At 42.9% G+C, this 27,883-nt stretch overlaps 1 protein-coding gene across 3 annotated transcripts in view; it reads right to left on the reverse strand.

The window, feature by feature from the left end:
• Window positions 1–24,673, reverse strand: part of UACA (uveal autoantigen with coiled-coil domains and ankyrin repeats) — a 40,824-nt gene extending 16,151 nt beyond the window's left edge. For 2 of the 3 annotated variants that reach the window (XR_011048943.1, XM_068410021.1), the window contains exons 1-15: window positions 24,564–24,673; window positions 10,197–10,330; window positions 9,602–9,690; window positions 8,669–8,733; window positions 8,348–8,405; window positions 8,135–8,205; window positions 7,924–8,030; window positions 6,807–6,988; window positions 6,316–6,353; window positions 4,898–4,984; window positions 3,664–3,771; window positions 2,586–2,618; window positions 1,991–2,089; window positions 1,765–1,801; window positions 832–884 (exon numbers count right to left, since the gene is read on the reverse strand). Coding sequence is in view for 2 of the 3 variants with exons in the window: in XM_068410021.1 (XP_068266122.1) it covers window positions 832–884; window positions 1,765–1,801; window positions 1,991–2,089; window positions 2,586–2,618; window positions 3,664–3,771; window positions 4,898–4,984; window positions 6,316–6,353; window positions 6,807–6,988; window positions 7,924–8,030; window positions 8,135–8,205; window positions 8,348–8,405; window positions 8,669–8,733; window positions 9,602–9,690; window positions 10,197–10,330; window positions 24,564–24,620 (1,218 nt within the window). In the remaining variant the exon portion in view is untranslated. Of the gene's footprint in view, window positions 1–831; window positions 885–1,764; window positions 1,802–1,990; window positions 2,090–2,585; window positions 2,619–3,663; window positions 3,772–4,897; window positions 4,985–6,315; window positions 6,354–6,806; window positions 6,989–7,923; window positions 8,031–8,134; window positions 8,206–8,347; window positions 8,406–8,668; window positions 8,734–9,601; window positions 9,691–10,196; window positions 10,331–13,628; window positions 13,974–24,563 lie in introns of those variants that run through there. The other variant, XM_068410023.1, reaches the window with a different exon arrangement.
• Between the last annotated feature and the right edge of the window lie 3,210 nt (window positions 24,674–27,883).

Below are 27,883 nucleotides of genomic sequence, written 5' to 3' on the forward strand. Positions count from 1 at the left end.
GAAAGCAGCATGTAGCTTCCAGACATGACTAGCTTAAAGCACTTAATTCCTGCTTGGGACACGGTTTGAGGTTTTTCTGCTGGCTGGCTTTTTGTGCCCACTCCCCTTTTTCTTTTTTGGTGAAGAATTGCACGTCAACTCGTTTTAAACTTCAACTAAGAATTAAAAAAATCCTACGACCATTGGGATAACCTCATGTAAAACATGGCAAAAGAGACTGGATTCTTCTGTGTTACCAGCAGAACAAAAAATACATGTACAGTGAAATCTGGCAAGAAAGCACAGGGTGTACAGATTTATTTCTAGCCATCACTCACTTCTGGAAGCATTACAGCTAAAATACTCACGTGTAAGAACAGCTTGTCAGGACCAATCCCTATAGGACTCACTGTAAGGGTCTGATGGACCTTGTTTATAACTGAATTGTTGCTTTAAAAGGTAGCCAGCTATCAAAGTTGGCAGGAAATTGTATAGCTGGCAAGAAAATAAAGTCTTCTGAATTTTAGCTGAATTTAAATTAGAAAAAAATTATGGAGATGAAAAACCAATTGCATTTTACACTGTGACTGCTGATCCAGTAAGTCTGTTGATTCAGTTTTTAGAATTCTCATCAAGGACCAGACCATTCAGCATCCAACAACTTCACAGCATTCAAAGCTATGAACCATCTGCAGCTCTAGAGGGCACCAGCAGTCAAAAATAAGCAGCAAAGCAAGGATTATTGAAAGTGTATTCAGAAGTAATGTTTAATATAAATACATTTATAAGTATATTTAGCTTTCCCAAGCATAACTATCTTAGATTTCTCTCAAGCAGCAAAATATTTATTACCTGTGATTCCACAGCAAACACTTGGCTTTGTTTAAGCAATAAATCTTCTTTTCCTAGATTTGCAAAGCAAACAGCATTTAGTGTCTGTTCAAAAACAGCAAGACATAATCACAAGAATTACGATTTTCCTTCCTAATTTTATTGCGTTCAATGGGACGGCACTAGGCTGCAGGCTGGTGTTTAAGTACTTGGTATTAAACCAACTCCACCTTAGTTAAGTCACATCAGAAGTCTGGACAAACTTCTCCTAAGTAAAAAATACCCCAACCATGCCAGGCTAGATAAACTGTTTTGCAAAACAGTCATGAAAGCCACCTTGAGCTAGCTGCATGTCTGCACATGAACACACCAGGGAAAAGCATCCTCTTGCACTCCAAATAAATGATCCTTCCTGACAGGCAGCCAAACAGCTCATGACAGATTAAGTAACATTTTAAGTTACACAAGCACAAGACAGGCCTGTAACCAAGTTGGATGGGGAAGACTTCAGTTTCTGGACATGGAATCATTTCTAATAGAAGTGTAAGCTGAGGTCCTGTGTTTAAAGTCGCTTTCAAACCCGCCTACACTGAAGCTTTCACAAGGATCACAGCTTTGACATGAGTGTTGTTTAAAACATGAAGAATGGAAAGGGGGAGACTCAGTCTGGAGCACAGGTCTTGCTCAGCTTGTTTTTCGTGTTATTAGAAGATGTAGAAGTTAAATGCACATTTCACAAGACCAGTTACTCGTGAGATGATCAATAGTGCCCTACACTCAGGTACAAACACACCTGGAGCCAGCTGACTGCATTCTGAGGTTCGAAGTGTGGACACACACATTATGCTTGGCTATAGCTAAGGCCAACAAAAGGAAGAGATGACCAAAAAAACACCCTTTGTCTGTGTATTCTAACATTGCACCATGCATGGCAAGTTTTACAAATATACTTACTATTAGCAAAGTTACTTCCAGATCCCACAAAGTCAACCTAAAAGCAAACAGCAACAAATAAAAATAGAGCTGAAAAGTCATTTCAAATTTTTACTATATGTTAAGCTAGAGATTAAAGGGCAGGGAAAGCTTTTACAATGAGATAACCATTTAAATTTAAAACTGCTTAAGTATTTACTACTGTAAATATCGATTGCTATATTGCATTTCAAATCAATTAACGTACTTCATAGTACTTGAGTTTAGCTTTGAGAGCTTCAATAGTTCTTAAGCTTTCTTCCTGCTGTTTTTCCTTGGTAGTTAGGATTTTCTTCAACTCATCTTTCTGAAAGAGAAAGAGTGCCAAATAGCCAAAGCCACGAGAACGGCCAGACTTACAAGATCTCAAGCAACTTTTTTAAAAGTTCAGGGAGAGCTTCAACCAAGATCAGCACTGAAAGAATCCCTAAATTTTTGATTCTCAAGTTCTTCTACAACAACTGCTCCTCTGCAAGAGGAGTCTTGAAGAGTGAGTCAAGGGAATATGCACCAACATAATTTGCTATTCTTTAATTTATTCACATTTATTAGTCTTGCATTACTGAAAGTCACTGAAGAGATACTTATAATATTAAGTCTGCTTTAAAGGTGCCATAGGGATTACATATATTATTTGTAGTAATAGAAGTGCTGTGCAGCTGTATAAACAGACTACATATCAGTATATATTTTGTTTAGCATTTATAGATAGCTTTTCTTTTTAGTTAAATACCATTACTTAAATGCAATAGTCGCTTCCCCTATTTCATAGTTCTATTCCACTTTAAGGCGATATATCGTACCTCATTTTCAAGATCATCTGCAAACATTTGCTCCTGCAAAAATAACAAAAAAAATTCCCCCACAAATCATTTTTTCAATAATGTTTAAGGGGCTTATACACAGTTCATTAGCTGACAAGCCTACCCCAGTTTCTAATGCTACATGCTTCTGACTGTTCCCCTTCCATTTACCATCAAGAAAAAGATAAACAGAAGTTAAGGATGTTTGACAGAGCAATGTCTCTTCACATGCATACTAGGAAACTGGAATATCTTTTCAATTATCTAGATCACACACTCCTGAGGCAGCAGAGTAGTTTTTCAGTAGAAGCTTTGGAAAGTGAGTATTAAGGAGTTTGTGGATTTTGTTTATTTTAGAAAGGCAATGCTTATGAAAGAAGTTCAGACAGGCCAATGATTCCAAGAAGAAATATTCCTTCTCTCCATGTGCTACACTTAGGGGAAGCTGCATACACTTTTTAAATGTACCTCTGCAAAAATACAGTGAAGGAATAAATGTGAGTCTCCACAAAGCAAAAAAAAAATCCTGTTTTTATTTTCTTCCTCAAATGTACTGGTCAGTTAGACCTCTAAGAGGAGGGAACTTTTTTTTAAAAATAGTTTCAAATTTGAGTGAGAAATTCCCCATTGAAAACCCTTGTTTCTGTTTTTGCCAATTGAAGAATTTTCTGTGTTTCCACTTACAACAGCTGGAAAATAAGCAGCAGCTATGATAAAGTACTGACACACAACACCTACATTTAATTGGGCAAATGAAGTTTACTCTCCAAATTACAGCATGCCAGAACATCTCACAGTTCATGTTACACTGCTAAGTATAGCCATAACTGTTATTGATCAAATTTATGTGTATCAGTGAATGATGTAACAGGTCTCCTCACATTCTGAATATTATTACAAGACCAAAGGCTTTTGCAGTAGAAAGTGACAGGGACAGATATAGAAATAAGTCACAGGAAAGCAGTGAAGACCACATCCCAATGACACATGTTTTCCCTTCTACTTCTACCAGCCTTCACTGTCAGCATCAGGTGGTTATTACAGCTTTCAGGTCAGATTATTCCAATACCAGGTTTACCTCATTCAGTTGTAGTTGTAGCCCACTGATTCTATCCAGCAACATCCTTTGTTCCTCTTGCACTTCTCTCATTCGCTCTTTCAAATCTTGATTTTCTAACTCCAATTCCTTAAAAAGTAAAAAAGAAAATTAAAAAAACCACCACCACACTACACACGCATTAGGAAAACAAAAATATCTGAACCAACAATTTTAACAGTTATTAAAGACACCAAGCCTTGCTTAATAAGTCCCCTAATGATTTTGTGGCCTTACTCCAGGTCTGTGTCATTCTGAAGGTTTACATAAGCACAAGCTCCAGAGTCTTCAAGCTTTTCAGCTCTAGATAGCTCATTCTCGTATAAGCATACACACAGGTTTTGAAACTATGAGCAGAGTAAGATTACATTCAATGCTGACAGCACTCAAGAGGCTGCTTATCTGCTGTCTGTTAACAAGTAAAAATAACTAATGTTAAAACAGTTGCTGAAACCCAGCCACTGCAGCCAGAGGTGTAACAAAAAAGCCTCACCAGTGTGAAGTGTAGCAACCTTTAAATGTGGTAACTGTTCCAGCAGCCACAAGAATCACTCTAGTAACATATAATAAATCCAACACATGAAAATGGTAGGTCTTTGCACCATCAATCAGTCCAGTGCTCCATGCATGTTTAACTCTTGCCTGATAATCGCTGCCTTAACTGGATAACTACATTAGCTCAAACGAGGGAAGCTGCATTCAGAGATCTTTATCCTTTTATTACAAAACATTTCAGAATGCAGGACTAAATATTTCAGTGGTTTGTTCCCCACAGCTTAAAACATTGTTTACCTTTTTGAAGACTGTAATGACACAGTAACAAAAGGAGAAAATTAATACCAGTTAGTAGAACAGGTTGTTTTTAGTAAGACACTTAAACATCTCTCAAGAATGTTAAAAAAAATAAATCTTCCTGGTTTGTGACCCTATGATTTTACCACAGGCAAAAGTAGCAGATGGGCAGGGTTAAGACATGAAGAGACTTGCAAATATTTGTTACACTAATAAGTATTTTTTTTTTCCTGAAAAAGTTTGCAGCTTATCTGCATAATTGCCATATTACAGTCATGCAATTAAGCTTTAAGTAAACAGCAATATATATGACCTTTCTTAATGGAATTGCTAACGCTTATTCTACAAGCACATCTTGTCTTTAGTATGTCTGGTTCATTACGCATACGGGAATACACAAGTCACAGAAATCCATCTCACTTACCTGAGCATTATGTTCCTTCTGATACAGCTTGACATTCACCTCCTCCTGCGCATGCAGCCGATTCCACTTCTGTGACATATTAGTAATCTGTTATGGCAACAGTAAAGTATTACTTTACACTCCTGTTGCTTTCTGAAGCCATCCATTTCTGGGGACAGCGGGCTGCTCCCAGCCTCCACTCCAGCTCCCACTGGGGAGCAATACGACCAACGTTCACATTTGGACAGATTGCTCCTCAGGAAGAGGTCACTCAGGATCTCATCCAGACAGCAAATGGGATGCTTGTTCAAATTCTAATCCTGATTATGCACATCATGGAATATTTCCCAAATAGAAACAGACACACCATCTGATTACAGAGGGAACCTTCTCAGCTACATATGAAGTTAAGAATTCAAAAAATACTGAACTAGTTCTGCATCACAGCACAACCTCAATCACCCTCTCAGCAACACCAGCAGTACGCTGCGTTTCAGTGGTCAGAAGCAAGCAGCTTACATCTTACCTCTTTCAATTTCCTACAGCTATGATACTACTCTTGTACTAGGAGTCTCTCCAAAGCCTCTGAACAGATTTAATAGACCTTACAATCACGTCTCAGAGTTAGAGCTGTATTTTGGTATAAATGTGGCAAAAAAAAACAGCAGGCACAAAAAAAAAGTACCTAAGTTTTGTTTGCCCTGCAGCACACACATATAGCACAATTTTAAAGTAACAGGCCTGCTGAGCAGCATCACTTTAGTTAAGATTATGAATCTTGAAGTTACAAAATCTTGAAATATTTCAAAATCATTATATTGTCCTCTATCAAATGAGGCACTGATGTTGGGGAAAAAAAACACTACACATTCATTAGTAGCTGACAGAAGGTGATTTTACTCATTAATCACCTTTATAGGCCAGCTGCCCAGCAAAGTCAAGAGCCCAGTAAAATTTACACCACACACCTATAATCTTTCTGTGATACACACTGAACACTGAATTTAAAAAAACAACCTTGGAAAAAAGCTTGCTAGGTCAGTTAAAATCAGTTCTGTTTTATTCCTCCTGCCCCCACCTGGTTTTAAAACAGAAGGTGTCCCCACCATACGTTGGGAACAGCAGGTGGGGAGCACCTCTTGCAGAACCAGCTTTTGAAGGTGCTGTAGTGACACACAAAAGCCAGCTCCTTGTTCAGCAATAGCTCACTTCCAGCTCTAGACAGCTGAAAGTTTAATGAAAATAAACACCAGCCCCAAACCAGGCTCAAAAATCTCTAGTCATTCTGGGCCCTGTTTTGTAACTTTTTCCCCCCAACAGGAAAAAAAAGGGCATAATGTTACAAAAGAATGAAACTTCACTAATGCTGTGTGTCCTCTCACACTTTCTTCAGAAACTAGCCTTAGGAGATAATAAAGTAATAAGATAATAAGCCTTACCTTTTGTTCAGGCTGCCCTTTCTTCATGCTACCTCTTGCTAAAAAAGCACCACAAAAATAGGAAGTTAAAAACACATTTCATTCAGACTCATGCAACACATTCAGCTATTTCTATCAAGTTTCAATCTGGGGAGAACATTTCAAGAAATAGATTCCCCACCTCCCAGTTAATCAAATATGAAAACATTCACAAGCACAAAGTTTTTCTATAAATATGGCTAAATAATTCCTATGATCAATACTGCAATGCCAGGTTCAGCCATATTAATACCTTGAGGCATCAGAGCCTGCATTAACCTTAAAAGCTCTACTAAAACCAAACAGAAACCAAAAGCCTTCTTTCCCCTCCCAAACAGGCAGTTTATCACCTTTTTGTTTAAAGGACTACAGCTGCCCTCCAAAGAACAGTTGCTGAAGACATACAGCAGTGGGAAGACACACAATTTAAATGAAAGAATAACAGCAAACTGTTATAGCTGTGTTCTTCGTACCTCTGCTGGAATCCTCCACAGCAGCTTTGATTAAAGCCAAAATGTCAATATTGTCACCCATTCTGGCATAGTAAGCACAGTCATGACCGAGGCCGTCAGTCAAACTAGCATCCGCACCATTTTTGAGCAAAACTTCTACAGCATCCTTGCAGCCGTATTCACAGCCTAACATTAAGGCAGTCCTGAGGATGGGGAGAAAGATTGCAATCAGACTCTGGGATCTCACGCTTTATTGGAGCAATCACTTACAGAAATAAACCTTCGTACACTTATGTCTAATCATAACTTGAGTCAAAGAATCTTTCCTCTATCAAGAGAGGAAACTAAGTGTTAAAAAGTCACTTAGTCAATGTTTAAATATTTGTTAAAAAGCAAACAAACCCACTATAACAGAAGTACTTTCATGAAACCCAACATAAGCCTTTGAGCTGAGCTACCCAGTGTTTTGAAAACTCATGTGACTTTTGGCTTCCTCTCTACTTAGATACAAACATCAATAGACACAACAAACAAGCCAAAGTTTAGCCAAAGTTCCAGCAGTGCTCAGGAGCCCTGGCAACGCCTTCCAAACGCTTGCCAGCTTCTGAGCATGCAATGCAAGTACCCATGCTTTGTCCCCCAGCAGCCTCATGCCCACTGGCCAGCAGGCAGTCATCCTTCAAGAAATAACTGGCAGAAGTAGCAGCTACAAATAGAAAACCCCTCCCTGAGCCCCTTTCATTAATATAGAAGCAAACATTTCAAGGCCTTCAGGCCCCTTAGGAGCTCCAGTGGGACTCAAGTTCTTCTTGACAGAGTACCTCTTTTGTCATGACCCATTTTGCATATTGATCCCAAAGGGTGCAAGATGCAGCTTTGCACAGACAAACCCTTAAAAAACCAACTGTTGTTTCTCTGCTGGCAGTAACGAGCCTATATGTGTTTTAGATGCAAGAACAAGCAATAAAAAAAGGCCAAGCTTATCTGCATTATTGAATCGGCACATCTACTTCTGAACTAAATCCCAGGTTCTTTTCCACTGAATTTAGTATATTTATTCTGTAAGCTGACAGCCAAGGGACAGCTTTCTACCCTTTAAATGTCAGCAGGCACTCTGACAACACTCCACATGCATTACCTGTTTTGTTTGTCCCTGGCATTAACATCTGCTCCTCTGTCTATCAGAAGCTGACAAACAGTGGGACGACACATCTGAGTGGCCAGCACTAGTGGTGTCCTCCCATCCTGAGGAAAAGAAGGGGGGAGAAATAAGGAAAGAGACAGAAAGCAGAGAAAGCACAGAACTCCAGTAGGGTTTGTACAGGAGAGAGCTATAAGCAGCAACTTACTCCATCTTTTGAATTCACCGAGGCGCCATGATCACACAGTAGTTGTATGCTAGAGGAACAGTCTGACATAGCTTTCAAGAGAAAAAGAAAGAGCAAGTTATATGGCTGAAAACAGCCTGCAGGAAACCCCAAACACCTCCACGGGTGTATTTGGTTTTTATTAATTAAGTCTAGATTTCATACTGCAGTTACCAGAAAAGCAAAACCTTTTACCTGCGTCATGAAGAGCAGTTCTTCCTTGAAGATCCACATTCTCCGTTGGACAATTGTACTGTTAAAATAAGCAACCCTGGTTATGAGTTACAATTCAGGCTGCACTTACAAAACATGAAATGTTTTGAGGTTTGAATTAAAGCAATAAAAAGTGATTTAAGAAAAAAAAAAGTGAGTTTGTAGTTTACAAATATAGTGACATTCATGAAAGAGCTATGGGTACATGCACTAAAATCCCAATTTTAAATCTCTATATTTAAAAGCACCTTTTTTCCTCTCAAGAATAAAAACTAACAACAGACAAGTCGTATTTTTCAGTACCTGCAACAGCTTCTGCAAACATAAAGCATGTCCATATTTTGCAGCTAGGTGCAATGCGTTTCTACCTAAAAAGAGATCAACACCAATTCAGGATCTATTTTGAACGTGCATGTAGAAATACCACACACAAATTCAACATGTCTCTGTCATTTCTCAGAAAGTCTATTACTAATGACTCAACACTAATTCATAAGAAGTTAATTTGTACTTCACTAAAGCATTAGCATAGTTTATTTCATCTGAAGAAAAAAACTGTCATCCTCCTCCTCCATAATTCTAAAGCATTTTAAAAATAATCTGTCACATGAAAGGAGGAGGCTAGGTTATTTCTGTAACAAAGCTGAAAACAAGAGAACATTCATTAGTCATGTTAAATTACGAGGTAAACAATTGAGGCAAAATTAGCACCTGTTTTTAACTACCTCTTCCATAAGACCTTCACACAAACTGATATCACACACACAAATCAAGAAGGCCACATAGACACGCTCTGAAGTTCTGAGGGCTCAGTATGGGTGCATGAACATCTACCATATCATTTAATTCGAATCCCCATCGCACACCATACAAGTCTCAGTGAAATACTCCTAGTATTTAAATGAACAGAAATTCATTTAAAACTTTCTTATACTGTTATTCTCAACCAGAAATGCTGAACTCACCAGTGAGTCTGCAGCAGAGTATATATACATTTACAGCAGCACAAAACCAAAGTTCTAAAGTTCTGCTGCATTCATGAACTTACATGACAGGACACGACCAGTTTCCTCAAAGTTCAGCAACAAGTCACACAGATAACCAATTTTTTTGCCAATTACAGGAAACTACAGAAAGGAGGAAGACCTATCCTGTAGTTCAGCTTAATTCTACTCCAAGATAAAAACCAAGCTGAGAACTTTAACAAGTTGCACTTGGACATTTGAGGAAGCCTACCTGCAGCATCAGTGGCTGTGATATCCACTCCGTGAATAAGGATGGTGTTCAAGCAATCCAGGTTTCCCTTTGACGCTACAACATGGAATCTAAAAATAAAACCATCCTGCTTAGAGCACAACTGTTTTATACACAAAAAAGATATTATTAACCAGGCAAGTCAAAGCAAACAGCTGTATACTGAAAGCACTATACATCACAAATCCAGCTGTGGACAGCATCCAAATCCAGTTTAGAGTCTTGCAGATATTACTTTAAGGAACAAGATAACTTTCTTGAGAAGCAATCACTATTTACCTTGAATTACTGAGCCAGGTGAAAAAAACAATGTTTTCCATTTCTCTTCAATATTTAAATCTGGCAAGAGCAAGTAGTTAAATACTGATCTTCACTTTAAGGTGAAGATTGTTTATGAGAATTTCACATTCTAGCTATCTGGTATTCTAGTTTAGATGAGGCTAGAATATGACATGAGGTATTACATAGATTTATATATTAATAAAAAAAGAGGTTTTAGAGCAGCAAGAAGATTCAGGAATTGAGTAACTCTTAGCAGCTTCCCAACATCATTACTGGAGTACTGGAAGGTACTTACGCAGATCTCCCTTCCACATCCAGTTTAGTAGGACTGACTCCTTTTTTGGCAAGGATTGATGAAACCTTTTCCACATCACCCCTTTCAGCTGCTTTCATTAACCTGTCGTCATATTTGTTCCAGTCTGTGTTCAGCTGCATAAGACAGAATGAGAAAAGCAAGTGAGCTTATGGTACACCACTGATCTACTGAAGGAACTTCAATAAAAGGCTGAATCGTATGGAGCTGGGGGATACAACAAAAAATATCTTGGTCTGCAGAGTTGTACCTGTTAAGATGTTTAGAGTTATTTATGTGTAACATCATTAGGTAGCGTTTCAATCAGGCTGTGCACATTGAAGGTACAGTGCTACAAGACAAGATGGTTAAGTCACTTTGGTCCTGGTACTCATCTAACTCAAAAGCTCCACTGAAGGAAAGGGTAGAGTGTCCAAGGAGACCTGCAGTTCAGTCCTTCATTAATCATATCAGAGAACATTTTTCCTAATGCCTAGTTATCACATTTTAATCTCTCCACTATGCACATTAAGAACTCCCCCTCTCCTTTTCTCTGCAGCACCTATATATCTTAAAAGCTGTCTCTATTCTTAATCTCATGCCCTTTAGGGAAGGCACATCAACTGTTCTCTCACACCAACAAGGCAATTAACTCGATTAACTATATGAAAACTGGAAGGTTTATTGTTTGTCTTTATTGTCAATCATTTTAATTGTAACAGTCTAAATAAAACAATTAAGTCTTTCATTTCTATATATTAACTATCTGTGCCTCAAAAAGTCCAAATTAATAAACAAATGCAACACAAATGAACAGATAAGTGAGGAATCACAAGTAACAGAGCCCAAAATAGTATTGTTAACAACTTCCAGTCTAAGTAATCATCCTCAGTATAAGCTTTTCAGTATTCATTAAAACATGATTTCACAAGGAAGTGGGCAGATAAAACACAGCTGCTACAATTTTCCCCTCTATCAACCCTTATATAGCAAAGGTGGCATAGAGAACTCAACAGGTGAGTTTTGTGAGACATTTAAACAGGACAATTATGAAATATATTATAGATTCGATCTTAGGAAGAAATTCTTTACTGTGAGGGTGGTGAGACCCTGGCCCAGGTTGCCCAGAGCAGCTGTGGCTGCCCCCTCCCTGGCAGTGTTCAAGGCCAGGTTGGATGGGGCTGTGAGCAACCTGGTCTGGTGGAAGGTGTCCCTGCCCGTGGTGGGGGGTTGGAACTAGATGATCTCTAAGGTCCCTTCCAACCCAAACCATTCTATGATTCCATATGTGATCAACAGCAGACTTCAGTTTTCATGGATTCAGCAACACATGCAATATGTACTAAATTTAGCCCTCTCTAAACCAAGTTCACATTTATCAAGAACTGCTGAGCTTCCCAGCTCTACTGAAAGTTAGTTTTTCATGTCCAACGCCCAACTAAAATTGATGAAAGAACATCAGAAAAGCAATTCTATCCTTTTCTATTTTCACCTTACCCACTCACACAAGTGGGTAAGAAACCCCTATTTAGCCAAGGGTAATATTCAAGAGATGAACATCGACTGAGCTGTAGAAAGAAATTCAAAGTTTATAGCTTTAAGTTGCCTGCAATTACCAAAGCAACGTAGAGTGCAAAGAAAGTACAAGTCAGTTATAAATAGACCACCACACATTCAGTCTCAGACATTCGTCACCCTCCACTTTTTCCTTGTTTACTTCAAATTTAGAATTTCAGGACACAGGCCAAGCATCCCATCCCAAAACGCAGAGCTTGTTCTCTTCATTGCCAAACCATCCTTGCTGAATGGCTTTACACTTTTCAGGAAATTCTGTTCTGTGACAGAAACCTCAGGGCCAAGCTGGACGCTGATGATGATATTCAAGAAGCTTCTAACAGAACAAAAAGGGTAATAAAGGCATATTATATTCAAATCTAATTCTACACAGCAAAAGAATTTACTGATAACAGTGAGACACACACAGCCTGTAGGTGCATGAAGTTACTTATCGCTGTGGATCTGAAGTTCCACACCTCACTGCATAAAGAAAACCTAATAATTTCCAAAATAAAGCAGCCAAAGAGTAGCTGAAAACATTGTTGTTTCTTTAAGTGAGAAAACAGCCTATCAATCCTACATCCTTCATGTCGGGTTCAACACAATATACTCCTCTGCCTCCTTAAAGCACCAAACCCACTACACAAAAGCCTCGGCAGTCCATGTGAAAGCAAGAAGACCAATAATAGATAAAAACCAAAAGCTATGTACAATCTTCATGTTAAAAAAAAAAAAGGTACATTCCATCAAGACAGAACTACCTTCTCCTTAAGACTGTCTTACTAGCAAAGACTGAGATTTTTCAACATTTAACTTAATGAATTCTGGCAGATCCACGATGGAGCACGCCAATGCCAAGTAGCCAGTTCTCAAAATGGTCAGAGCCCAGAGCTGCAGCAAGCGAGGTCTCACCTTGTGCCAGAGCCAGGGTTTGCCAGGTAAAAGAGGAGATATAAAACAAAACCAAAAACCCACGGCCACCACCCTGCATCTGTAGAATGATTTGTATAACGGCGTTATCATTATCTTTATTCCCCATTCTCATGATAAACAAGATTACAGTCATCATGAAGTCTTAGCAATAGCTTATTCAGCACAACTCTTGCTAAAAGCGACATGAAGTAATAAAAATAGACAACTAATGAAATTACAACCACCAGCGTTGTCCAGCTACAGTGCAGTACTGATTTGTCAATCAATTAAAACATCCTTTAGCTTAAAAGCCAAGCCAGCCTGGCTGGCATAATGAAGTCATTGCACTGGTGACATTACTGTTCACAGCAAAAGCCTCTCCAGCTTGGCCAAGTTTCCTCTGCTAAGCTACCTTATCACACAAGTTTTATGTTTTATTTTTAAATACCTTAGAGACTGCACAAACACAGCATCAAGCTCTGTCCCCTCTAAGTTCTTTTGCATATGACACTTTTCACATCCTTAGAGGAAAGCGATCACATCTTGCATGTCTGCACTGGGTTTAGATCGCTGAGTTTCATACTTGCAGCTCATACTCGCGAGCACAAGCTCACTCAAATCTACAGAAAACCTTCCACCAGCCGTTCTTTCCTATTTCATAAATCTTCTGATTAACAGGAGGAGGTTTTTTTAATTACTATTATCCTAATATATTTTTTTTCCTTTGCTTGTAACACTTAGGAAAAGGATACAATTTACTTACAATGTAAATCAAATATTGTCACTTAAGCATTTCACATTTAAAGAAAATTCACATTGAAGAAAATTCCTCATAGGAAGAATTGTTAAATACTGATACAACACACATTAAAAAGGAACAGTTAAACATTTACAAAATTCAACGTTTTGTTTTGCATTTTTGCAGTTGTAAACTCCTGCCATTGATACGAAATCTAAGATACCTACTGTGTCTTTAGCTGCACAAGAAAACCACCAAGTCATCATAGACCCCGCAGCTTCTTGCTGCCAGAAGCAATCAGTTTATCTCGCATCAAGTCACAAAGCACCAAGCCAGAGTTCAAACAGGCTGCTTCGAGAAATGTATTCTCCCCGCTGCCCTGAAGTCATTTTGTTCCATCCTTCACTTAACTTGGCTCCCCAAGGATATTTTCCCCATCTTCAGGATCATCTTCAGACTTCATAACTCTTAAAAAATATGGGCTACCCCCGGCCAGAGGCTGCCCGGCCGGTGAAGCCCTTCGGGGTCCCAGCGATCCCCAAGAAAACCCTCCCCAAGCTTGTGTTCCTGCGTTGCAGACAGACTGCCAGAGTGACTCAGACTCACAAGTAAATATTGCCCAGATCCGAAATATCTTGTAAACAATACGTAGACAGTCTCATCAGCCCAGATCTATTTTCTGATAACCCAGTACTTGATAGCCAGGCGATAGAAAGCAATAGCTATTAATACATTCCCCGCGTGCTCGTGCCCTGAGTAATGCATTTTAGGTTTAACGTTAACTAAGGAGACAAGCATGCATGAAACTTTACTACAGTGTTGTTATGTTCTCCAGACATGCAAACACTCACTTTAAAATAACAAACACGTTAGTCAAATTAACTGCCCACTGACATTAACGAAGGTCATACTTATCACCCTTAATAACACAGGAGGACTGAAATACTTGCAGGAGTAATTTTTTCCCATTCCGCCCCACCACAAAGCTGAAACCAGACTCACGGTCAGACTTCAGACAGTTACAACTGCAGAGCAGATGGAATGCATGATCCTATTTTGACAGAAATGTACCCGATTTTAAATTAGAAAACACGCATGCCTCTGCTTTAAAAAAAATTCTCCTTTTACAGCGATGAAACCCATTCTGAATAGAACCTGGTTTCAGCTTACTGCTGCTGCCAGTCTGTCTCCCAACACGTTAAACGAGAGGAGTCACAGAGGCTGTGAAAACATTAAATAGACAGCGTAATGATTAACAGTGGGGAAGATGCAGAGTCTCCTTTCACAAGTCTTAAATTTAAATGGAGCTCCCCTGAGTGCCGTATTTAGAGGACTAGGTCAACACTGCAAGCAATGCACTGTTTTGTCTGCACAAGGGAAACATGGTGCAGAGCCAGAAAAGCCACACACACACCCTGGAGGAGGCTCACAGGAGACTGCAAACAACCCCATCAATGGGTCTTCTCAGGAAATATATTTTTAAAATCACTCACTCATATTTGCACAAATTCTCTTTCCCAGTAACTGCTAAACTATTCCACGTCACTTGCTGGGAGCACCAGCCCTTTGCCTCGCAGCGCTAACGTGTTTCTCCAAAGAACATTCCAAGACCTGTCTGCAATTAGCGTCCACGTGACGAAGCCACTCCAAAACAGTGCAATGACTATGTCAAGTTATCTTCTGACCAGAACCAAGTCTGTCTCCTCAAGCTAAAAATGGCATTTTGGGGAGGAAAAAAAAAAATACTTCACAAGTGACAGCAACAGGAAAAAAAAACACTTAAGTCAGTTTGGTGAGAAACCATGTAGGTAAGACATGGTGAAGAGTCGTTGATTTATTTATCCCAAAGGTTTCGCTTGTCTCCATTTTTATCTGCCTGCAGACATTCCTCGTGACTCGTGAGCTGCACTCATCCTGCAGTCCCTTTATGCTGAAGATCCTCCCAAGACAGTCTTGGCCACAAGACTCAGGATTGCTAAACCACATTCCCCACTCCTGCCCAGCTCCGAGGAAGCACAGAGAACAGTTCTCAGGCAACGCAGCTCTCGTGGCTCCATCAGCACTGAGCAGCTTCAGTAAACACAGCCCGGCTACAAACTCACACCAATTAAATTGTTCTCCAAAGCAGATGAATCTCAGAGGGCACGAGGGGTAGAAACTAATGAAACATGCCTGTGTCGCATTCTTTCAGTGTAACCAAAGTTTGGAACCTAATTCAGATTCGGTTTTTCAGAACAAAGACCATCATCAGACAGACCAGCAGCACAGATCTCTGGAGGTGCTAAATTGCCAACCACATCACAGACACCTCGCTAAGGCCAATAATGCCCATTTTCTGTTAGCACAGGGCACCTGCTTTCCCTAAGCTCAGTCTGCCAGGAATTCTTCCCAGCTCCAGGTCCCCAAAGATCAGGGAGTACCCCATCCCCACCATCTGGCTAGGATCAAATGCAGTACTCGTTCCTATCACTTGTATCGGGTGTGCTCTCAGTTCAAGGGCTTTACACCGAGCAGATACCTTAGGTGTCTGCACACACTCTGTACACCCACCTGGTAGCGTAACACCTTCAGGAGTGGTGCAGAGACACACATACACACCAGCATGCTCAGAAAAAGAACATATTCTGTGCTTGTTCAGTCTCCTTTTCCAAAAGCTCTCCCAGCTTTCCATGAATGATTTAAACTTCCCGGGCTAGAGGGATTCTACCTACATGCTGAATAATTCTGAATGAATCGCTCTATTAACTTACCCAGTTTTTCCTCAAGTCCAGGTAAGCTTTGAGCATCCTCAACACCCTTTGGTAAGGGACTGTAAAACTTAACTACATGTTGCATGAATGATTACCTCCTTCTGTTCTCTCTGAACCTGAAGCCTCTTGTCTTACCAGGTACTTAGCAGAACAGCAGTCAAGCTACTTGACCTATCTGCAGTTCTCATCTTGTAGATATCTTTGGACCATCACATAACATTGCTACATCCTCCTACCCTGCATGCCACAACGCTCTCAAGCAGCACCAGTTCAGGCAGCAGATAAAGAATATCACCACTCTCAGTTGTTTACCAAGAATAGCACACAGCATAGTTCAAAGTTTATAGGAGACTCTTCAAAATGACAGCCTTCAAAAACAAGCCTGTTCCTCACCCGTCATTACAGTGAAGTATTTAAAGATGAGAGCAGTGAGAGCATTAATGTCAGCCACTAGAGGTATTTACACTTAGGGCATATTTGGTACCCAGACTAATTACTCTCACTTCTGAGCAAAGCAAGACAAGATGTTCTAGTTACTGAAGGCAGCAGAAAGGGCGCACCACTGCTGGCAAGGACAGCCATGGGGTGCTATCAGCAAAGGTACTTCTGATAGGCTACAAGAATAAATATATATATTTGTACACTACTGACAACCTACTAGCAAAGTTAATGTTTAAAGTTTATTGACAAATATACATCCTATAACAATAATAAACAAATCTAGCTCCATACTTAGGAAATATCAGCCTGAAGCTACTGGGCATCTTCTCGCTCTCAACCAAAAAAAGAAAAGCAAAAGTCCCCAAAGCCGTGCACAGGACTACTGCACACCCCACCACCCAGCGAAGGGTCCCCACTGAGGAACTCTGAGCAAAGAAAGTGCTTTATTAGTGATCCTGAGACATGAGAGGAGGAGAGAGTAATACTGGGGTTATGGGGACCCAAACAGTACAGACAAATGAAGATCCCAACCCTGAAGGCCTTTGGAAAGCAATCCATAACCCTTTAATCCCAGCAGCTCTTCTGCTGAGATTTTTCTCAACACAAATATTCTCCGGAGTTAAATTCTAGCAGCCAGAAGGGAACTTCCAAGCCTTTTCATGCCAGCAAAAAGCCCACAAGAAGAGATTTCTGGTCACCAATCTGAGCACAATCCATGAGGTACCACTCCCATTTGAGAATGCACTGACCTCTTTAAAAAGGCAATGCAGGGCCAGGGGCACAAGAAACACTGGTCTTAATATTGCAGTGAAACAAACTGTGACAAGTTAACTTCTTGCTGAAATATAAGTATTGCTCAGGAATATTCCAGCTGAACTGGGAATTGCTCATCCAGAGTCTCTAGAGACTTTTGCCCACACAGCTGCAGAACACTGACTACATAAATAAACAGCATATTTCAATAAAACATGACAATCTTTAACAGTCATCTAACTCACCAGTTGTAATTCAAAGCCATTCTTAAACCTTTCAGCCTGAAAGCTGACATAAACCTGTGAAAGTGAACACAGCTCCTCGTCACTGCTGGGCTAGGCAGATAATCCTATTAATGAAAAAACCAAGCAGGGCACATCCTCCTCTAATGCCATTAGTGGGTGACATAAGCACATAGATACACCAAGAGCAGAGAGCTCTGGTAAAACAAGGCCGGCACCACTTAGAGCAAGTGCTCACAAATACATGAATGGTCCTAAAAATTATCTAGTCAAAAACCACTAACATCATACTCCTGTGGAAACAGTTATAAAACTACTAAACCTGCAGTTTCTGAAGGCTGTGAAGACCATTAGATAGACTAATTCTTGTCAAAGAATACACTGAGAATTATTAATTTTAGGCCCATCTTTGTCACAAGACATTAATTTTTCCAGTTCAGGTCTCATGTGGTTTTTCCTGTGGAGAAAGGCTGACACTGACAAAGGAGAGTTACTTGAAAAACGTACGTGTGTCACGTAGGCTGAGCACAGATGAGCAGGGCAGGCTCAGCACATCTATCAGCCCGCACATTTAATTTTCCTGCTCTTTCTACAGAGGTCAGAGTACATTTGTGATCAAAACTAACATCTGAGCAGGCACACCCTGGGATTTTATGTGGCACAAAATGACAACTGCTTTTGAAGTAGTTTGATTTATTTGAAGACGGCACAGATGGACAAATGAAAGGATAGGTCAGACTGCTGAAACTATTGTTTAAAGGTACACACCAGGTGTAGCTTCCCCCTACAGCACAGATGCTCATCGGCCAATACCCATCTATCTTACAGACTTTGGCTTGTCTGCAGTTGGCTAGAAAATACTGCAGATCCCAGGTTTGTGAAAGAGTTAGCTCAAATGGGGGAGAAAAATATCATTTTATATTTTATAAGCATATCAGGATATGTCTGTATTCACAGACAAATGTTTTGGAGTTGAACCTATGACCTGCGAGGAACGGCTGAGGGAGCTGGGGGTGTTTAGCCTGGAGAAGAGGAGGCTCAGAGGTGACCTTAGTGCAGTCTACAACTACCTGAAGGGAGGTTGTAGTGCATCAAGATCAAATTACTAAGTATCAAGAAAGTATTCAAATCTACTTCTACGTGACACACCAAATAGTCCTCTCAGAACCATCATAAGGGCTCTAAATCTGTGTCAAATAGTACATTTCTGGGCTACATTTCCAAGACTGGACATGGCACTTAGTGCCCTGGTCTAGTTGCCATGGTGGTGTCAGGGCAATGGTTGGACTCGATGAGCCCAGAGGGCTCTTCCAACCTCATTGATTCTGTGATTTCCATCTACAAGTAACACGTACCTAACAGCACAGCCAGTTTCTCTTTTCCACATGGCTGAGGTAGGGCAAAAACCACCAACATCAACTACAGCAGCACACAAGGTGCAGTGGAAGTGTCAAAGAACTCTGCATATAACTCCTGAAGGATGCAAATTCTGCTAAAATTTTAAATAATTCAATTTTGGTTTTAAACACAACCTCCTCATGTCACATTGCCAACATACAGCTCAAGTGCACTTTATGGATAAAACATCAAATTCTCAGCCCTGAGATACAGACCAACTCAGGCACTAACAAAAGTGATCAGAACTGCTTATGCACTCTGGAAACAAAGCAGTGTTTTTGCAGCTGCATCTTAAAACAGTCCGTTAGGTACAATTTATGGTCACTGGGGCCAGACTTACACACATCAAAGAACATCACACCCTTTTACAGCATCACGGCTCTCACCACAAAAATAACGGGGGGCCCTGGAAGCCCAGGTCCTGCTGCAGCCCAGCTTTGCCCCCGCAAGTGCCCAGGAGAAAGTATTTCCCCTTTAAACGGGGAGAAAGCAGCAGCGAGGTCAGAGTCCAGCTGCCTTTGTCTGCCATTAGAAGCAGCATATCACACCGCCTTCCTCGGGACTGGAGGCAAACCAGGAGTTTGAAATCACAGGCAAGGACTGATTGATTTGTGTGCTTCCATTTGTTAATAACAAAGCATCAGAAAATATTAGGGGGTGATGAAACACGACATGACTATCTCATCATGCAGGGAAGCAGCCTCAAGCACATATGCATGGAGAAGGGAATACCATGTTACATCTGACTTGATCCTGTTTGGTCACCATTCAGTCATGAAAATAAGGAGACAATATCAGTCTCGCAGACGTTATAAGCTAATAACTATTAATATTTAAATACTGACAAAGTACTATGTAAGTTGTATCTGAGCAAAAGGTCAGATGACCTTAAAACAGCTAACCAAACAGCCTTATCTGCGTAATTACGTCTGCAAATCAGCTAAGGATATTTAACTTACACACAGGCACTCACTGTACCTCCAATATTTAAAATATTTTTAATTGCTACATTCCAAAATGATAAAGCATTGATAAATACTCCCGAAAATTACAATGCACCTGTAAACAGGCTGCACCACAAAGCTTTTGCTGAACCACAATTGCCTGCCTTGATTAACCTCCTGTTTCTTCAACATCAACCACAAACGTCACACAAACAAGCACTTAATTCTATTTAACTAAATGCAAATGAATCACAAAGGCTTTTTTTCCAAGGAACACAGCATTAGCACAAGCCTTAAGAGCTTCCTGGAAGCCAAACGTGCTCTGAAGAATAACCACAGCCAGTCTCGGACTCGACATTTGAATATTACAGTGTTGCTGGTTCTTTGCGTTGGCTGAAGATGGCATCGTAAAGTCACCTTAGGTGCCCACAACAGACACGAGGGAGGCAGGGAGAGGGAAGAGTAACTTTGCTCTGGCCAACAGCAGCAACGCTGGAAAAATTCTGCTGATAGGTCATAGCATTGTGATCAGCGTGGCTGACAAAACAGTTTTGTCTTTGCACAGAGCAGAGTCATGACAAAATGCCATGAAAATCTTGTTCGTTTACAGACCAATGTGTGCCACCAGCAGCACAGCTTTTTTTTTTGGTTAAGAAGTTCAACAGAGAAGTGATCTTGAATCTTTGGTTAAAACTGGGTTACCAAACATCTCTTTTACTTCATTCCTTCAGTTATTAATGTGCATTCTACAGCACGCTGGTGCTACAAATCATTTTTAATGTACATACAAAGATATAGTGTTGCTGATTAATTAGCAAATTCAGACAACAAACAGTATTCTTCCCTGAGTGAAAATGGTCAGATCAGAACAGAAGGTGGTACCTCCCCTCTGCTGCTGAAGGGTCAGTAGTAGTTGTTTAATTGTTGTCAACTCACAAAGCTCCACTCCTCACATAGAGGAAAAGTCACCCATTTAATGGAACTGGGCAGTCTGCACAGGAGACAAGTGTTAATATTACCTTAAACAAGTTCAGCTGTCACTAACTACAGAGCATGTTCAGATATTAATTTAATAATCACATATCATCATACCAGGGCAAGTGCTCAGATGTCTACCTTTGTTTCTTGCACAATGGTTTCTGCTAATTATATATGATGTTTAGTTTCTCTTAATTAAAAAAAAAAATCCAACATCACTTCTCCCAGAGGAGAAAGCACTGATAGAAGTTTTTACACAGTTTTCCATCTGCTCATTCTCATTCCTTGCAGGTGCTCCAGGCAGTGCTGCCGAGTTCTGAAGTGCCTCCATATCTCACGCCAGCTCTGTCTTTGATGTCGTATCTTAGGAGACAAACAGCTCCAAGGAGATGCAGACCTGCCACTGCTCAGGGACCCCGCTTCAGCTCTGTTCAAAGCGCCAAGATCCCATGTCTCACAGTAAGCAGCCATCCTCCACAAGCAGTCCAGAAGCCCCTTCCCCAAATTGCAGACCTCATCACAAAGGACAGAAAGGTTAAAACCCCCATATTGAGAAGATAATGCACCTCAAATTTAACAGAACACCTCCACAGCTATTTCCCAAGTGCTAAAGAAATAAGTGGGCAACCTTCCCCCCCTCCCCAGAGGCCAACAGTTAGAATCTCACCAGGGAAAGCCAATTAGCAAAGGTCTGGAACAAAAATGACTTTGCAGAACAATAAACCAATTTTTCCCCAACAATCTACTCAAGAAAAAACAACCAGTGAGCACTTTGTATTTGCTTCTTGTACACACAGCTACAAACAGAATTTCTAGCTTTACCAGGAGAATACATTTCCTAAACACAAACAAAATCACAAACATACACTTACAATATCAGCATTTATTTCGGAATCTCAGAAATACTAGCAGTGCATGCTGCTGTGGTCACCCCAATATGACTGACTACATTAATTAAAATCTACCTTGTAAATGTTGGTGAACAAGGTATCACCCCTGACTGAAAGCGAGGACCATGCTCTCAAGGCTTTGTACTCCACAGAATCTGGTGTTCAAGTTTCCAGCCTACACCACCACAAATGACAAGCATTTGTCTCACTATTCAGAGCGCTGAAGTTACTGAACAGGCTGCTCAGATTATTTTCCAAGCACCGTCAGCCAGCTGGAGCTGGCAAAACCAGACAATGCCATTTTCAGACACATTCTGGATAACTGTGGCATTGGTAATAACTATCATTTTTACTTTCTGCTGCTTTTCATGGCTTCCCTCCATCGCGAGACAGGTAACGAAGCCGTTTCCAAAAGATCACCATCAAAGACAGAAGGTATGTAACTATTACCTTAACCTGGAGGAAAATTTTCAGAACATAATGAAGGGATTAAGTTTCTCTCCTCCCCCAGGAAATAGCACTGGGTGGGGACAGGAGAGAGGGATGAAGTTTCTCAAACAGGCAACCCTTTTACACTGGCTTCAAGCAGGATCCATAAAGCTCACGCTGGCAGGATTCCCACCCACTTCCCCTCCTTCGCCAGCAGCTGGGAACAGAGACCCAGCTTTACCCAAGCATCCCCCCTTCAGCCTCACCAGTAACACCCACCCATGCAGATGAACTTTTTCTTCCCCATATAGAAGGTTCTAAGTTGATGTTTGATTAGCTGGTAGAGCAATCATGTAACCAAAATATGTAATAAACAGGGGAAATAAGTACACCACAGGAACAAAACCCAGTTTTTAAAGGATCTCCCTGAAACTAATTTCCCTTCATACTTTTTAGAATGACTTCAGCTCTTAAAAGCATTAAGCCTGCTCAAGCCTACTTTGAAAGGAAGTCTGGTTGAACCTTCACCTATGGAAGTGAAAAATCTCCATGTCTATTCAAGAACAAATACGGGTGCTGTAAGTGTTTGTTGAAATTTAATTATTGTAGGCTTATTCTGAAACAACAAACAGTTCTAAAGTATAGGGCAGCTAATGAATAACAAACAGTGCCAGCCTACACATTACAAATTATCATAACAGACTTCTGAATCACTCCTTTGCATAGTGAAATGTTCAGGAGAGTGATGCACTTCCACACGGAGCTGTCATTTTGTCAGAGGAGCTGGGTCAGCAGTTTACAAGCCTGAATATCTACATATCTTTCAAATGAGCTATTATTTTCAAGTAATAGCTTCAGATCCAAGACAAATGTGCAGGAGTATTTCAGAGACAGCCAGTATCTTAAAAGACAACTGATAAAAGTCAGTGTATCACATTAACTTGCCCTTTTCCGCTATTCCATGTAGCCAGTGGCAAGCTTAATTAATCAGTGCAGGAAGACAGGATTAAGCTTCAGAGTGCAACTGCCCCAGCGGACTCCCAGGGAAGCATCTACTGAATGGTCACAATTAAACACGATTTACCACACAAAGTAACTTCCCAATATAGCTTTCTTCAGTTACAAAGACCTCTCTCATCAAAAGTCATCTGCAGAGATGAATGAAGTAAAAATGAAAAACAATAAAGCCATTTAAAGCCAGTTCACACTAGCCTAAATTTTGGAAGCCACAGAGAACAAGACACAGACAACTGCACCATCACAAAGGTACCTCATTTCCAGAGGTTGCAACTCCCCTGGCCCAGTATTCCCAGACTGGATGATCAGAAATCACAACTGTGTAAAGTCACTAGCCACTTTGAAAGCTTTTTGTCCACTTTCTAAGCAAATCCTCCTTCTGTGTACTGGGATAAGTGCTCCGAATTTGCCACAGAAGTTACTAACATTGAACAAGTTACTGACAATGCCATGCACACATATCTCAGCAAGCCCCAGGGCAGGCTGCCAGTCAGAGCTCAACACTTGCTCCCAATGCTCTTACAGGAAAAAAAAGTGTTAATTTCTGCTGAGGCCAGTAAGCAAAACCGAAGGCAGAGGGAACATGCACTTGCACGCTTGTTTTCCGAGCTGCAGGTCATCTAGGGCAGCTGAACGAGAGGCTGGGTGCCAGGTGTGGGGCATATTCTCATTCTGCTTTTCCCCACGCCAGCGCTCCAAGCTCCTCTCTCTGCCTCGCCCCCTCCCCATGCCCGGGGCAGCCCGGGGGCTCACAGAGCAGCCCGGGGGCTCACCTCCTGCCCTCTGAGCCCTTGCACACCAACCCCCAGGACCTCCACTCCTCCAGCAGCTCCCCAAAGCCCAGCTCCCCTGAGCGCCAGGGTGCTGCTGCCCCATGTCTGCCCCAGAGCGCTCACTCCCCACAGACCCCTGAGTATCTTTTACCCCCAGCTCACCCCAGCTCTTCCACGCTCCCTGCCCCCAGCAAGGCCTCAGCTGCCCAGTGCCTTCCACTCCTCTCACCCCAGCTCCCAGGCACCCCCCAGCCCTCCTGCCCCATCCACCCCCGGACCCACCCCTCAGCTCCCCAGCCATGCACCCCCAGCACAGCCCACCCTCCACCCCGGCGCTCCCCACGGAGCCGCACGCCCACTGCCCGCCCGCAGAGCTCAGCCCCACCGCTCCATCCCCCCGGTACACCCAGGGGCCTTCAGCTCCCACAGCCCAGCAGCCCCTCAGCCCCACCCGCCCTCACAGGAGCCCCCGGGCCCTCAGCCCCCCGCCCCCGGGGAGGGGGCTCTCCCTGCCCTCTACCCCCGACCCAGCCCTGCCGGCACCCACCGCGCTGCCCCCGATGACCGCTTCGTGCTTCTTCAGGCGGGACTTGAGGCTCTTCATGGCGCGGCCCCGGGCGGGCGGGCGCGGCACCGGCCCCGCCACGCGCACCCGCCGCCGCCACGGCCGGGACGAGCCGGCCCCCGCCCGCCGCGGCACCTCTAACCCGCCGCCCCGCCCACCCGGGAACGGCAGCCAATCGCCGCCCGCCCGCGCGGGCGCCGCGGCCAATCAGCAGGCGGGACAGCGTGAGGGACTTCCTCATTTTAAAGGCCGCCTGAGGGGGGGTGTGGGCGGGAGCGGCGCGGCGGGGTCTTACCCCGTGCGGAGCCGCCCGCCCGCCAGGGGGCGCGCCGCGGGCGGGGCAGAGGCACGCGGCAGGCGGTGCGCCGCTCTGGCGCCGGGGCAGCGCCTCAGGGGCACCACAGAGAGTGCGGCGGGGCCTGGGTGTGCTGCGGCGCCCGGGGCCGGGCCGGGGCCGCCCCTGTCCGTGTCTGTGTCCGTGTCCGTGTCCGTGTCCCTGTCCCTGGGAGCACGCCGACCGCCTCCATCCTGCCGGGTTGGGGCGGGAGGACGGAGCTCCCGGGCCTGGTGGCAGGAGGGAGAGGGTAGGAGCCTGGCCCACGCTTGCCAGGAGCGGAAAATGCAAACCGATTGCTGTCCTTGCAAACATCCTCCTTCTTAATAAAGGAGGCGTTCATTTGCAAGAGATCTTACGGGCTGAGTAGAGGCAGCGTTTAAAATAATGTAATTAACTCCCTGCTTCTGCGTGAGGAATGTCTGAGGGTGGCAGTTTGCTTGTTTCGGTCACAGCTTTGTTCAGCCCGAAGTCTATTTAACATCTCCTTTTCATCACATTACTCACAGCCCTGTCACACACAATGGCACAGCACTGCGAAGTTTAAGGTCATGCACAGTTTTGAGACTATTTAATTACAACCCATGGGTTGTGTTTAAACTCAAAAACCTTGCTTATTACAGCTGGATTAGAGTTAGGCAAACTATATCTCTCTCGTATAAGCAGAGCTCTAGGTAAATGCCACTGCTTTTTAATAAATTCAGGCTAACCATGTGTTCAAACACTTAGGTTATTCTATAGGTGGCGTGTTTAGAGGGAAAGATACCCGGTGTCTTTAAATAATATACCGTCATTTTGCGCACATCAGGGTCGCTGGGAAGTAGCAGCATGCTCCGAAATGAAAACCTTCCCCAGAGGAGTCTAACCCGCAGCCTAACCTCATCTAAAAGGGATTAAGTCCAGATTTGAAGTCTTCAGAGAAAAAAGTTCATGCTCGGAATGCCATTTAATGGTTTTGGGGTTCTCCTCCCTAAAGGCAGCCTCTCTCCTTTCAGGAGCCATCCCCTTTCCCCCTGTGGATGCCTCCACGCTTTTGAGACACTGACAGACACTCCAAGACCAGCTTTCCCTCAGAGCAGAAATAAAACACCTCTCGTCACCTCTGTCACTCAGCCAGCCAGCACCGCTCTGGCTCTCAAAGGCCTGTGAGTCCCCTTTGAACCCTGGTTCCCACCACTTCAGCCTGGGACCGCCACCCTGTCACTGCTGGCGCAGGCAACGTGACCCTGCCTGGCACAAATCAAAGTGACGTGGTGGGTAAAATGACAGCAGCAGCTGGAAGCTGGTGAGATCAGGATTCCCCGGTTATTTTCTACCCATGGCAATCCAAGCAGTGGTTTCCTTTAGCTGAAGGTACAGAACTGAAAAAGCAAAGTCCTCGAGCGCACCCAAGCCACAGCACCTCGAAAGGGTGTTTGCGTAAGGATCGGCACAAACGTGAGCCAGCAGCGTCCGTGTCCACTCACGAATCCAAGCGCAAAGCTAAGCCCCAGCACCAATCCAACCTGGGGCAGATGAACTGGTTCGAGTTGTTCAAATCAGAACCATTGTCTGCCAAGTTGTCGCAGAAAGTAGTTGGTTCATTTAAAATAAGTTTTTATTACTGAAAGTTTCAGCTTTACAAAATATTCTCTGACTTCCAGGACCAAGGTAACAGCGGTAGCTTTCTCCTCCTTCCACCAAATTTACGCTGTTTAAAGGAAGCTCCTTCTGAGTCACTCCAGTATGAGGGAAAGCAGAATTTTAAAAACAACTCCTTGCTGTCATGTCAGTGCTGAGCAGCTGCACGTAGCAGTTCCAAATGCCCAACCACTTCCAGAGTCGTTCCCTGTCCCCGGATAATCGCACGCATACATGTGTGTGCACCGACCAGCTGGGTCTCTGCTCTTCCAAAGGCTCATCAGCCTCTGCAGTAAGAGGATGGCATCTGCCTTGTGAACCAGCTTCCTCCTGCTGGAGTGGATTGTGGATGAAGCCTGTCCCAGCCACACCACGTTCCTCACTAGCCAGCTCTGTGCAGGGTACAGCAAGCAGCCAGATCAGCCGGAGCGGAGCCTTCCCCTTTTCTCACTCCTGTCAAAGCAGAAAGCTCCCTGTCTGAACACCATCTTTCAGCCCTGGTGCTGCATGTGTCAGCACGAGAACAAGACATTTCACGTTAAATTACTAGGGACTGACTTGTGCATTTGACTGGCATCCAGGCCGTGCAGGAGGGAACCCAGCTAATCTTACTGCCTCAGCAGGACGTGCTGCTGCTCTTGCCCTTGACTCACCAGCCCAAGCCGGGCCATAGCAGCGCTATCTGGACAGACGTCCATGCTCTGGTCCTTCCCCTGACCACTATGCCAGAACTATTCCCTGATTCTGGACACATCTACTACAGTCTTTTTCTCCAGACTTCTCACTTTGCTCTCCAAATTAATTCAAGCTGCTGCTGCTAAGACTCTTGGCATGTAGTTCCCACTACATCACCCCTCTCCACATCCCATCCCCTCTCTGCCTATTAGCTAGACACAGCCTCATTTATTCTGCAGTACGCTCTCACCATCACTCTCTTACTGCTTCTTGGCTTCTATCGCCTCATTCCCTGCTTATCTGGCTAGACTTTCCCCCAGCTCTCTTGTAAGTGAGACGAGCCAATACAAGCCAATCTGCTGTGGCTTGTATTTGCTCTGCGTGGGCACAAACGGTGGAGCACAACCTGAGGGTGGTTAGATAAGGTCACTTCACTGCTGACAAACAGAGACCAAATGGAAATCTGCAGCTCTTGCTGGAGATATGTTGCACTGGCTCCCCAACTCCACACATTTCTTTCTCTGTGACTTTATCCTTCAAACCACAGGTTTCTTTGGAACAGTGACTGACACTGTACGTCTCCTTGTACGCTGACACAGGGTTTGATGGATGCCATCAGATGCTCATGCATCAGCAATCCTGTGTACGCGGTAGCCGCTGCCACGGGTGGCCA

The sequence above is a fragment of the Nyctibius grandis genome, chromosome 11 (assembly GCF_013368605.1).
Source record: "Nyctibius grandis isolate bNycGra1 chromosome 11, bNycGra1.pri, whole genome shotgun sequence".
Classification (NCBI taxonomy): Eukaryota; Metazoa; Chordata; class Aves; order Nyctibiiformes; family Nyctibiidae; genus Nyctibius; species Nyctibius grandis.